Source organism: Citrus clementina, unplaced genomic scaffold (genome assembly GCF_000493195.1).
Source record: "Citrus clementina cultivar Clemenules unplaced genomic scaffold, Citrus_clementina_v1.0 scaffold_6, whole genome shotgun sequence".
NCBI classification, from domain to species: domain Eukaryota; kingdom Viridiplantae; phylum Streptophyta; class Magnoliopsida; order Sapindales; family Rutaceae; genus Citrus; species Citrus x clementina.
In genome coordinates, this window is record NW_006262139.1 from 21,167,003 (window position 1) to 21,178,450 (window position 11,448).

At 33.3% G+C, this 11,448-nt stretch overlaps 1 protein-coding gene and 1 pseudogene across 2 annotated transcripts; one reads left to right on the forward strand and one right to left on the reverse strand.

Annotated features, from left to right (window-relative positions):
- The first annotated feature begins 498 nt into the window (after nucleotides 1–498).
- Nucleotides 499–1,942, forward strand: LOC18038259 (annotated as a pseudogene).
- Nucleotides 1,943–5,428: 3,486 nt separating this feature from the next.
- On the reverse strand, nucleotides 5,429–9,453 carry LOC18039434 (AT-hook motif nuclear-localized protein 7). Of its 2 annotated transcripts, XR_002904955.1 has the most exons (6): nucleotides 8,771–9,453; nucleotides 8,164–8,231; nucleotides 7,869–8,000; nucleotides 6,948–7,109; nucleotides 6,030–6,425; nucleotides 5,429–5,721 (listed from the first exon to the last, which is right to left on the reverse strand). XR_002904955.1 is itself a non-coding variant. In XM_006430258.2 (5 exons), the coding sequence occupies exons 1-5, from the start codon at nucleotides 9,177–9,179 to the stop codon at nucleotides 6,096–6,098; spliced, it is 1,101 nt and encodes a 366-aa protein (XP_006430321.1). In that variant the 5' UTR covers nucleotides 9,180–9,453; the 3' UTR covers nucleotides 5,952–6,095. The 2 variants fall into 2 exon arrangements, 1 of the variants encoding a protein (XP_006430321.1); XM_006430258.2 differs by lacking the exon at nucleotides 5,429–5,721 and having other exon boundaries at nucleotides 5,952–6,425.
- Nucleotides 9,454–11,448: the final 1,995 nt, after the last annotated feature.

An 11,448-nucleotide genomic window follows, 5' to 3' on the forward strand; every position in this document is an offset into this window, starting at 1 on the left:
GGCACTCTTTAGTAACAGGTGACTTGGGCCGTTATATTTCAAGTAGGGCCACGTCATGGCAGTATAACTTTATTATACATTATATTTCACAACTCAATAAAATATTTGATTATTAACACATTCATAAAAGGGGAAAAAAAAGAGCATCAGCACTTAAAATGATGTAAATTGATATGACAAGATGTGGAATTCAAATCGCCCCACAATGATATAGGCAAATAAAATTAATTGGGGAGTTTACTAGTCGAGGTCTTGGATGAAACTTTGACCAATCAATTTACTACAGAAGCTATACAGATTTCGGAAGTATGGATAACTTCTTAATAGGAAAGTCAGTGGGGTCGTACCATTTTTGAATTCCCCAACTTTGAGACTTGTACTATTATTAATTTTCATTAAACACAGAAGTTGAAAAGCCGCCAATTTCAAGCTATAAATTGAAATCGATAACACAAGCGCCTCCATTGCAGGCCGCAGCTGATCAAACTGAAAAACAAAATGGCAGGAAAAATACTTGACTTGAGTAACAAAAACTGTGAGTCTAGTGGCTGGGACAGTGATGATTATGAAGAAGCAAAAGATAATATTTTGGATCTTTCAATTGATAAGCTGAATCTTGGACCCAAAAAGAAACTGCTTGTTTTAAGTCCAAGCAGGTTGCTTGTTCATAGAGCTCATCGTGCCAATAAGGCCACCATTCCGCAGAATCGAATGCCTGATGCAATTAATGGAGGCCATCTAGGTAAAAACTTACTTATATATAATGACTTCTAAAATGTTTAAGAAAGTATTTCCAACATTAATTTTATTTTTTATTCTTTATTCTTTATTTTTTTTACGACTGCAGTTTTTAAGAGGCCATTTGTGGAGGATTTTATGAAGTTCTGCTTCGAAAGATTTGAAGTTGGAATTTGGTCTTCAGCAAAGGAGTAAGTGTAAATTAATTATTCGATTTATACTGCTTATTATTTTATTCGATTGACTTTGTTTTTTTTCCATTTTCATTTTTTCGACTGACCATGAATAGGCGTAACGTTGACACCGTGTTGTACTGTGCAATGGGAAAATTGAAAGATAAGCTTTTATTCGTATGGGTAAGGATTTAATTCTCATTTTATAGATAATAAGCCATTTTGCTTTCTTACTGTTGTTATTATTATTATTTTTGACTTAATATATTTTGTTAATTTTTTTTTTTCATATTTTCGTTATAGGATCAAGAAGAGTGTACTGATTCTGGATTCAAATCATTGGAGAAGAAGGATAAGCCTCTATTCTTCAAGGACTTGAACAAGTTATGGCAGAAAATTAATACGAGCAATAAATATCATTTCAATGAATCGGATACATTATTGATCGATGATAATCCATACAAGGCCCTTCTTAATCCAGTAATATAAATGTCCTGTATTTTAATTAATCATTCTACTTGCTACGTTTTTGCAATCTTAAAGTTAATTATCATTTAAAGATTTTAAGAGATTTTATGTTCTCCTGCAGCCTAACACATCCATTTTCCCCGAGGCTTACAATCCTGAGGATGTGAATGACAAGGTCTTGAGTAAGTATATAAAAGTTGTTATGTGCATGTGCATGTCTGCATTTTGTAATTTGGATACATATAAAATAACAAAAAAATAATTAAAAACTCCATTTGCGCATTGAAGTTATAATATTTTGTCGTGGCACTGGATTTGTTTTAGATTTTAATATAATGTGTTACAAATCATTGGTAAAATGAAATAATGTATTGAGTTTTTGAGTATGATCAGAGCCGAATGGGGAGCTGGCGAAGTACTTGGAAGGCCTGGCTGAAGCTGAAGACGTGCAGTCGTATGTGAAGGAGAATGCATTTGGACAGCCTCCAGTCAATTCCTCCCACCCAGATTGGGGTTTCTACAGCAAGGTGTTAAATGCGATGAAAATTAAATACCAGAATTGATTGAAATGCTTTCTCTTTACTCAAGAAAATGGTGCAAACTTGAAGCTATTTGCCAATAAATTGTACTCAGTCTGTTAATTGTTAAGTTTGAAGGCAGTGCGACTATATCTCTTGTTGGATCTTTTGTAGTCGGACTGTTTTTCTCTTTTAAATAATAATAAGATCTTATCTTTTAAATATTAACAAATTTCAAGTCTTCTCATATGCATCAGCACTAAGAGTTGATTTTTTGTCATTTATTTGAAGCAGTCTAATAAATTTTATTTGATTGGTTCGAAAAACTAAAGTTGTATAAATTAAAGCTTGAAAATTGAGTTTTTTTATCAAAAATAAGATATTAATAGGAATGAAAGAGATGATGAAGTACCGCGGAGGAAAGGGCTTAAAAAGAGGTGAAAGGGAGTGAAGAATCTTTTAGGGAACTTAATCTTCAATATCTTTTAATCCATTTAATTTCACTCATTTTTTCTTCGTTATTCTGAAATTTCAAAAATTGTAACAAATTCTGCTTATATTTATTACTATAAACCTAATAAGTAGTGTAGGTGGGTAATTTTATAATAAGAAAATTTCTTACTTTATAAAGTGGAGGATAAACTAAAAGAGAGAGAGAAAAAAAACATAAATTTTATTAATATTTGAAACCGAGTATTTTTTTTTTTTTTAATTCATTAGGCAGTACAAATTTCAAATGGGACTTAGGTAGCGTTTACTTTTTGGATTGGATTGGGAATCCTGAGGAGTCGGAATCCTAGGATTGGGAGTGTGGAGTGAGAGTGAGAGTAGGTTGTTTACTTACACTGGAATTGAAGCATGGAATAGAGATCAGAATCCAATTTATGTGTTTACTTTGTCTTGGATTGGGAGTAAATTGTTTCAAATTACAATTTTATCCTTATTTAAAGAATTATAGTTTTTAATTACAAAACTAATAAAAAATATATTTAATGAATAATATTTATTTTATTATATTTGTAAATTTATTATAATTATTAATATTCTTAATTATGAACAATAAATTATTAATTTTAATACAAAATGAAACCTTATTTTATTTTATATAATTATATTAAATTTATTATTATATAAAATAATAATATAATATTATTTAGTACAAAATTAATATTTTCTTAGAATAAACTATTTATTATTATTATTATTAAATAAATATAGTACTATTATTTTTAAAATAAATATAATAATATTATATTTATTAATTCTCAATTAATATAATAATATTATTTTAAAATAATTTTAACTTAGAATCAATGCAAATTATTATTTAGTTAAATATAATATTATTATTCAAATAAATATAATAATATTATTTAAATAAATATAATAATATTTATTCTATTAACTATAAAGTATTAAATTAAATTAAATTAAAAAAATAAAAGGGTAAAAAAGGGAGAGGTGGGAGTGGGAATCCACTCCCACCTCCCCCAATGGGAGTCCCACTCCCACTCCCCACTCCAAAAATGGGTGGGGCCCACGGAGTGGGATTCCCACTCCCTTCCTATTTAGAGGAAGTAAACGCTGGAGTGGGAGGAATCCACACTCCTCACTCCCACTCCAGCAAGTAAACACAGCATTAAAGTAGAGATCATTTATTATAAAGTTACTCGTGTTTATAAATCAATCTAGAAGAAGAAATTACACAAATAAAATTAGAGAGAGTGAAGAGAAGATGGACAAACTAATTTTGATATGATAAAAATATACCACTAATCTGATATTAAATGGAAATATCTGTAGAATAAGGAGCTGTGAATTCTTTCTCTGTTGTGTGTGTGTGTGTGTAGGATTAATGTACTTTAGTTGGTCTAAGCATTTGCAGATGTCCACTGAAAGACAAAAACATGGACTTACAAGGAATATGCATGATAGCACGATTAAAACATTAATCTACACAGACAAAAAAGGGCTCCTAAGAGTAATTTCACAACTGATTCAGCTCGGAAACAAGCTTGTGTTGAAGATTCGATCTAAAAGCCTCTCTTTTGGGTTTGATTGAGTTACTTTTGCTGATTCTTTGCAACGAGTGTTCAATATCACTTTGGCTACCATATTGCATCACGGAATTAGTAATTAATTCGCAGTAGCTTCAATATTCAATGAAATCACTTTCTCCAAAGAGATCAAAACAAGATCGATCACCAATCGATAGGGTACGTGCAAAACTAAAAGGCCGTCTAAATTAAATTATGGTTGTTGAACAATGCATGCAGAGCCATTAATTAACTGCAACATGCATGCACAGAAGTTTAAAAGTTGGCAAGTGGCAGCCTTCGTCAGCTATGTAAATTACCAACCATTAACCTTCTTTTAGCCGAAGTCTTCAAATTATGATGGCAGAGAAGAGTGAAGATTTGAAGAAGAAAGGTATTAGTTATGATGACAGCGACGATGAAGGAGACTCAACCTGTGGTCTCTTACTCATGAAACTGAATCTGGTTCCAAGAAAGAAGCTTATTGTTCTTAGTATAGGAGGCTTACTTTGTTAGATGGTCTGTCGCAAAGATCTGTCAATTGCTCCGATTTATAATCGCATTCCTAATACTTCTTACGGAAGCTATAAAGGTGACAGTAAAATATTAATCATATGTTTGTTCGAATTTGAGAACTATAATTAACTCTTTGAAACTCTATTAATTGCAGTTTATAGGAGACCTTGTTGTAAGGACTTCATGGACTTTTGCCTGGAAAGGTTTGAAGTTGGAATATGGTCATCCGCCAGGGAGTTAGTATATATATTTCTCTTTCTATGAATAATTCATTCATTCGTTTTATGATGATATGAAATCTACCCGTGTGCAAACGTCTATTTTATGTAAGACCACAGGTGGTACATGAATAATGCTTTGGATTGTATAATGGTAGGACTGAGAGGCAAATTGATTGTTATTCGCTTGGGTGAGTTTGATTGTAATTTTAAGCTAAACATTTTAGTAGAATTTCAATAATGGCCACCTATCAAGTTTGTTCTAAAATATACAATTTGTTTTTCACTTTCAGGATCAAAATGAATGTACCAATTCTGGGTTCAATTCACTAGAGAAGAAAAACAAGCCTATTTTTCTCAAGGAGTTGAAGAAAATATGGGAAAATAAAGCACTCCATTCTCTCTGTTCCTGTGGGGCAATATTCCTCATCAAACACATTGTTAATTGATACGGATCCCTATAAGGCCCTGCTGAATCCTGTAATGTATCACCAAAATTTGCTCTACATAAATTAGCAGCTCCATCAACTTAAATTTCCGTGAGAGTTTGCGTGTTTTTCTTGTATTGCAGCCCAAGACAGCAATTTTTCCGACCGAATACAAACCAAGCGATGTCAATGATAATGCTTTAGGTGAATTCTGTAGAAATTCACATTTTGGCATGCATGCATGCAATTCATTTGTGGATTGAGTTGATTGTATTTAACCTAGGCCTTAACGTACATTTTGTTTCAGGTCCTCGGGGAGCTGAGGCTCTATTTGGGCGGTCTGGCAGATGCAGATGATGTTGCTTTATGTAAAAGAACACCCATTTGGACAGCCTGCAATATCACCATTGCATCCCGACTGGAATTATTATTCCAAGATTATCCGCCGCAACAGCAAGACCTACTATAAGTGATTGTTGAAAAGATTGTAATAATGTAATACAAATTCTAGTTACATGTCTTGTCCAATTTAATTAAATTATGAACTGTTTCTTTCCGCATGAATAAATTATGGCTTCTGTTTGTCAGGAATTGTAGTTTTTTGTTCCTTTTCATTTCTCCTTTTGCTGCAATGAACAAATATTTTGTTTAGTCATAATGGCAAAACATATTAGTAAACGATTAAATTGTCTTCAGGAGAGGTACATTAAAATCAGGACGGTCGTCAAATAATAATGATGATCCTACAGCATTCCTAAAATTTGAAAGCTGCAATTGTTTCTAAATTCTAATACTGACACTGGGGCAGCAACCTTTGGAACTTATGTTAATAAAACTAATTGTTACAACAGAAATGTAAATAAGATTAGTTCATTCAGTTGTCAAGTCAGCTTCCAAACCTCCAAATGAATCTGCAAAGGAAAAATGTTGTTACCTTGCAGGCATTGTTTTTTGAAGCATTCTATATTTGATCGAATAAGTAATGCAGCAGAATTCCATCTTATTCGTTTGGCAAAGAAACATTGATATCAGGAGATGGCCTCTGACTAGTTGTGGTTTCAGAGCCGTTCCAACCTGCGCTTTGAGAAGTTGTGGGGTTAGGTACTTGTTTACTGTTTTCAGCATTTTCTACTTCAGCTTGGCTTTGTCTTGGCACTGGAGTTATAGGAGTCAAAGAGGTCTCCTTCTCTGGGTTTACTTGAGAAATAGGTCGTGCCGCTGCTAATGTCTCAGGAGCACCACCTGGGGACATGAAAGGCATCGTCTGCTCTCGATGGTGCTTCCTTTTATGCACCTTGAAGCCATTGGGCATGAAACTTCCTACCACAATCTACCAAACGAAGCAAACAAACGTAAGTCTTAAAAAACAGTTGGCTTCAAAAAATAAATTGGTTGAATGTGTTACAATATTTGTTAAGAGTAATTAAGCAAAGGTATGAGGCAATGTATCAGCCCATCATTCATGTTTTCAACCTATGCATTTGAACAAAGGTGTTAAGCACATTTCAGTTTGTTTAAGGCCACAAGTCAAACTTGAATTCCTTCAAAACAGTTACCAGGAGTGCATTTTTTGAGGTAATTTCAGATCGCATAGAGAGTGCAAAAAGTTCTCCAAGAAGTTCATTGCAAGAGGCATCAAATAGCATCATTAAAACCATAAGCAAGTTGAACAATATGGCAGAGTCTTAATCTCGGTATCCAAATAATTATACTGGAGCTCAGACACAGTACCATTAATTACTTCTGACTACTGTTGGTTTATACCAGAAATTGGAAAGAATGTTTGATTGCTAGGTCAGCACTTATGTGTCTAATTTCAAACAACTCAAATAAAAATGATCAAAGTACTTACCTGGATAGGGCTGGCAGCCATTAATAAACCAGCAACGCCACCGCCTATAACACGCCCATCAGGTCCAGCCAGTGAGACACTCAATCCACCAGTCCTACTTCTAGCACCACCAGTTTCAGTGACTGTGAATGAGCCAGATAATGATAGTATCTCAAATCGACCCTGCAAAGAATAGTTGAAAATTATCTAATTGAAACTGTATCTATTGATATGGGGGGAAAAGAAAAAAAAAAGTCTTTCGTCACCATTAACATCATCAAGGAAAACAGCCATAAATTACAACACGTTACATCATATGACAGTATCTTTAGGCGAAACAACAACCAAGGGAATGATCCAGGAACTTGTTAGAGTTAATTTAGTTACTATGTAATTGGCAGTTGGACGTGAAAAGCATGCTATAATTCAGGTGAGCACATCAGAGATACAGGAGATACTTTAACGTCTACGTAGATAGTGAAAACAACCAAAACTCAAATTAGAAAGAATGCCACATTATCATGATCAATGTCTCCCGCTCAAAAGGAATACATTCAAATGGTACAAAACTAAAACTTAAACACATGCATGACTGTTGTCACAGATATAAAATTTCTTTTCTGAAGAAATATGAGTTTTATTGCCCCTTAAAACATAACTAGTTCCGTTATTAACAATAAACAATTTGGGATCACCTTTATTCTTAAGCTCCTTTAACCTGCTTAAACTTCAAAATTTAATTGTTTTGATTCAGAAACTGGAAGGTAGAATAAAGTAAGGAAATTCATAAAACCTAATAACTAGTCATAGTGGCAGCAGAGCCAAAGATAAGAGAGAGAGCCTAAGAACAAATGCTTGTAAGTTGTATCTGTCCTTACAGAGAAGCATCTTATGCTTCTATATATTATGATTGTTCATACTACTTTAGGTTTAAGATTGTACCTCATATGTCAGGATACCACCAGAAGAGCCAGGCTGGCGAATAGTTACATTAGAAACAGCTCCATTGGCAGAGAGAACGCAGATCCCTCGAGGACCCTTCTGAGAAAACGAAAGAATCTTCCCTGCAACATCCTGTAAATAATAAAGTTATGATCTCCACCATCATCTACTTTTAAGAAGATTCATGATCCAATTTATGAGATTCTTAACTAGTCACAGCTAATTAATTCACCAAGGTACATGAATTATGAAAGGGCCAATTATTACGAGTACCATGAATAAATTTGTATGTTACCTCCCCAGTATTAACGGTGACCACATGGGGGGTGAAGTCCCCTCCAGCAGTGTTGGCAAACAATTCACCTGTACAGATCACAGCCCAAATGTAAATTTCATAATTTTTATATATCAGATTGAAAACAATCTAAACCAAATTGCTCACAGTTGAACAAGCCAATGCTTGCAAGTTCCCTAATGCATTCAGATGATCACAGGGAAATCATATAAGGCTATAATCAATATTTAGTAACAATCTTAATCTTAATTATTTTCAGTGAACACAAATCCATATCTCATTTCTCTTAAAACAAGTGAGCAAAAATAAAAAATAGCCACTTAAAATCTTCTGTGCTCAGTCGAAGTTAAGATATAAATCAACCAACTCTTCCAATTCTTCAAACATGCATTTATCAACAATCCACCTACGTGGTTGGTGAGACAATAAAGGGCCCAAAAAAAAAAAAGGGACAAGGTAAATCCCGTACAAGCATAATATTTTTTTGTCTTTTTTGGTTATGTAACTTGAGCAGTATTCACCCGAAAAAACAAAACAATCCTGCATTTTCTTAGTAAACAAACAGCTTCAGTAAAGTAAAAGTATTTTTCTCAATGAAATTGGTTACCTAAAGAGGCAAGAAGCTGCCAGTTACCAGAGCCAGGAGGCCTGCCTCGACCTCTTTTTGAAGAAGAAGAAGAGGAGAACTCAGGGGAAAGGGTCAAAGAAAATCCAGGAGGTGGTGATGACGTAGATGATGATAAAACTGATGGAACCCTCAAGTTTCCATCAGAATCGTACTTTCTTGGCCTCCCTCTCTTTTTCTTCCCAAAAATATCCACACTACTGCCACTGTTCCCTGGTGGTGATGCCATTGTTGCCGCTCCTGATGCTGCACCACCAACACCGAGATCAATATTCATCGCCTGTGGTTGCATGTGCTGCGGTAACAACACGTCGCTGCTCACAGGTGGGGGTGAGTCAGTGTACGAGTCACCCCCTGGTGACCCAGATACCGTGCTCTCTTTCTCTTCCATTGAAGCACGTAAAATGTACCTGGTGGGGTGTCTTGAAAATGCTTTCAATTAAGTTCTAGAAACAGACGAGATGAAAGTAAGTGAATGTTTGAACAAATGGCGCCAGAAGTAGTACAAGGGCTTTTTGAAGTTTGGTCTTTGGTGGTGACTGACGGGGCAAGTGAGAAAATTTTTATCAATTTCCCCCCATTAATGGAAATGAAAAAGAACGATTAACACACTGAAGGAAACACAAACACTGCTCTGTTTCTTGTCGATGACTCCACACACCTGCTTACTACAATTACCATTTTGCCTTCAAAATTCCCAAATTACCCTTGTTCGTTTACATTTTCCTCTCTTTGGGCAACAGATTCAATTCCACATTTTTCACTTAAAAATGAGTTCAATAATGCACTGCGAAATGGACTTTTATTTTTTCAGAAATGAGATCTTATAATTTTAGGAATTTTTAGAAAATTTTAGGAGGGTCTTAAGGGTCTTTCACTGGCAAAATTGAAGGGCAGTATGGGAATGTGAGAGAGTTATCTAGGTTATTGCTAAAAGAGCATATTAAATAAGAAATAAACAAGAGGGTTATACAAGTCCGCAAGGAAAGTTTTGTTGTATAAAAAATGCAGTCAAACTCAAAATTGGTGCTTTGCTGTTAAAGCTACAAACCCGCCCTAAAATAATGCTTTTTTTATTATTTTTATTTTATTTTATTTATTGAGGAGGAAAAGCGTTCAAATCCCTAACTTACGTTTCTCAACATAATTGGTATCCGAATTTTAATTTGTTCTCATTATAATTAATTATCGATTCTTTAAAGTTCTTTGATTCGGGCACCTCCATTGATTTTGATGAATGGGGCAACCAACCAAAATATTATTAAAAGCGATTTACATCATTTCCGAGTCATTAACTCACATCTGATCAGTGAACAATGTTATTTATTTATTTTTTCAGAAAAAAACAATGTCATTTATCTTAAAAAAAAAAAGAGAAAGAGGAAGCAAATATTTACTAATATATGAATGCATTGTAATTATATGATTGATTATTAATCACAAATAGAAATGTTACTGAGGGAGATTTTGGTATTCAATCCAAGTGTATGAAAATATATTTAATAAATTTTGGTATTCATGATTTCATTTGATACACATGTATACGTATATGCTAATTGACAAATTTACCTGTATTGTTTTCAAATTTAATAATTACCACGATAGAAAACAAAAACCTTATTTCTTTTTAATAAAAAATAGACCACAAAAGTTTGTTTATTCTTTACCAATATTTTATAGAATTTCAAGAAACGCCTTATGTCAATATTTTTTTTAAAGTAAAATTATTTTTATTTTGAATATTACATCACATTCAAACCATGCAGGTCAAGACTCAACTAGAAGTATTATGTAGTCTATAATTATATGGATCAAAAATTTATTGGAATCTACTTTGATGCTTAGAGTTGAAGTTCAATCTAAAAATATTAATTTCCACTCGGGAGACTATACCCTTAATCCATGAAAGAGATTAAAAAACATTCATTAGTCATTACTTGGCTAAGGACAATGATTTAAATCATGTTGGTGTATCAATTTAAAAAAAAAAAATACCGTATACATAAAAAAAAAATCTCTCGAATATTAATGTGAGCAAGATTTGAGCTCAATATTTTTATACCACCTAAACAAGCATTTGATATGATTATTTTTAAAATTTATATCATTATATTTTAAATAAAGTGTTTTGTTATATTATGTCTCGTAAAAGAAATGATTATTAGAAGATTATTTCTTTAAAAGAGTGAAAATGCTTAAAACACTTTTTAAAATTGCTCATTTAGTTTTCCTTTTCTTCAAAACTAAAATGAAATGAATTCAAAAATCCAAACGAAATAAATGGGTGCCCGAATCACATGGGCATTTAAAGGATTTATCATATGAATATACTTTTCTTTTTTTTCTTTTGGGAAGTGAATATACAAAATTAAGAAAGATGTAGAAAAATCCAATTTTAACTCTGCAAAAAGCAACAGTGAGTAAAAGCTGTCGGTAAGACCGTTGACGGCCCTGACCGAACACGCAATCTTTTCCCCAATCCAAACAAAACAAAAAGCTAACGACTTCATGTTCACACTCTACTTTTCTAATCTTTTGACCGTTCGTTTAAAATTCTATCATCATCCGACGGTAAGAGCTAAGATATTATGGCCCACGGAATGACATGGCAATCCGCTCTGAGTCATTGAATCAATGGCGTATCTATGATTATACATAGG

Bases quoted from the DNA above. Each gene is read 5' to 3' on its own strand.
- LOC18039434 (XM_006430258.2), bottom strand. From the start codon at position 9,179: ATGGAAGAGAAAGAGAGCACGGTATCTGGGTCACCAGGGGGTGACTCG. The intron at 8,001-8,163 runs GTAACATACAAA...TATTATTTACAG, and splicing joins TCACCGTTAATACTGGGGAG to GATGTTGCAGGGAAGATTCT. The intron at 6,426-6,947 runs GTAAGTACTTTG...TTCGTTTGGTAG, and splicing joins TGGCTGCCAGCCCTATCCAG to ATTGTGGTAGGAAGTTTCAT.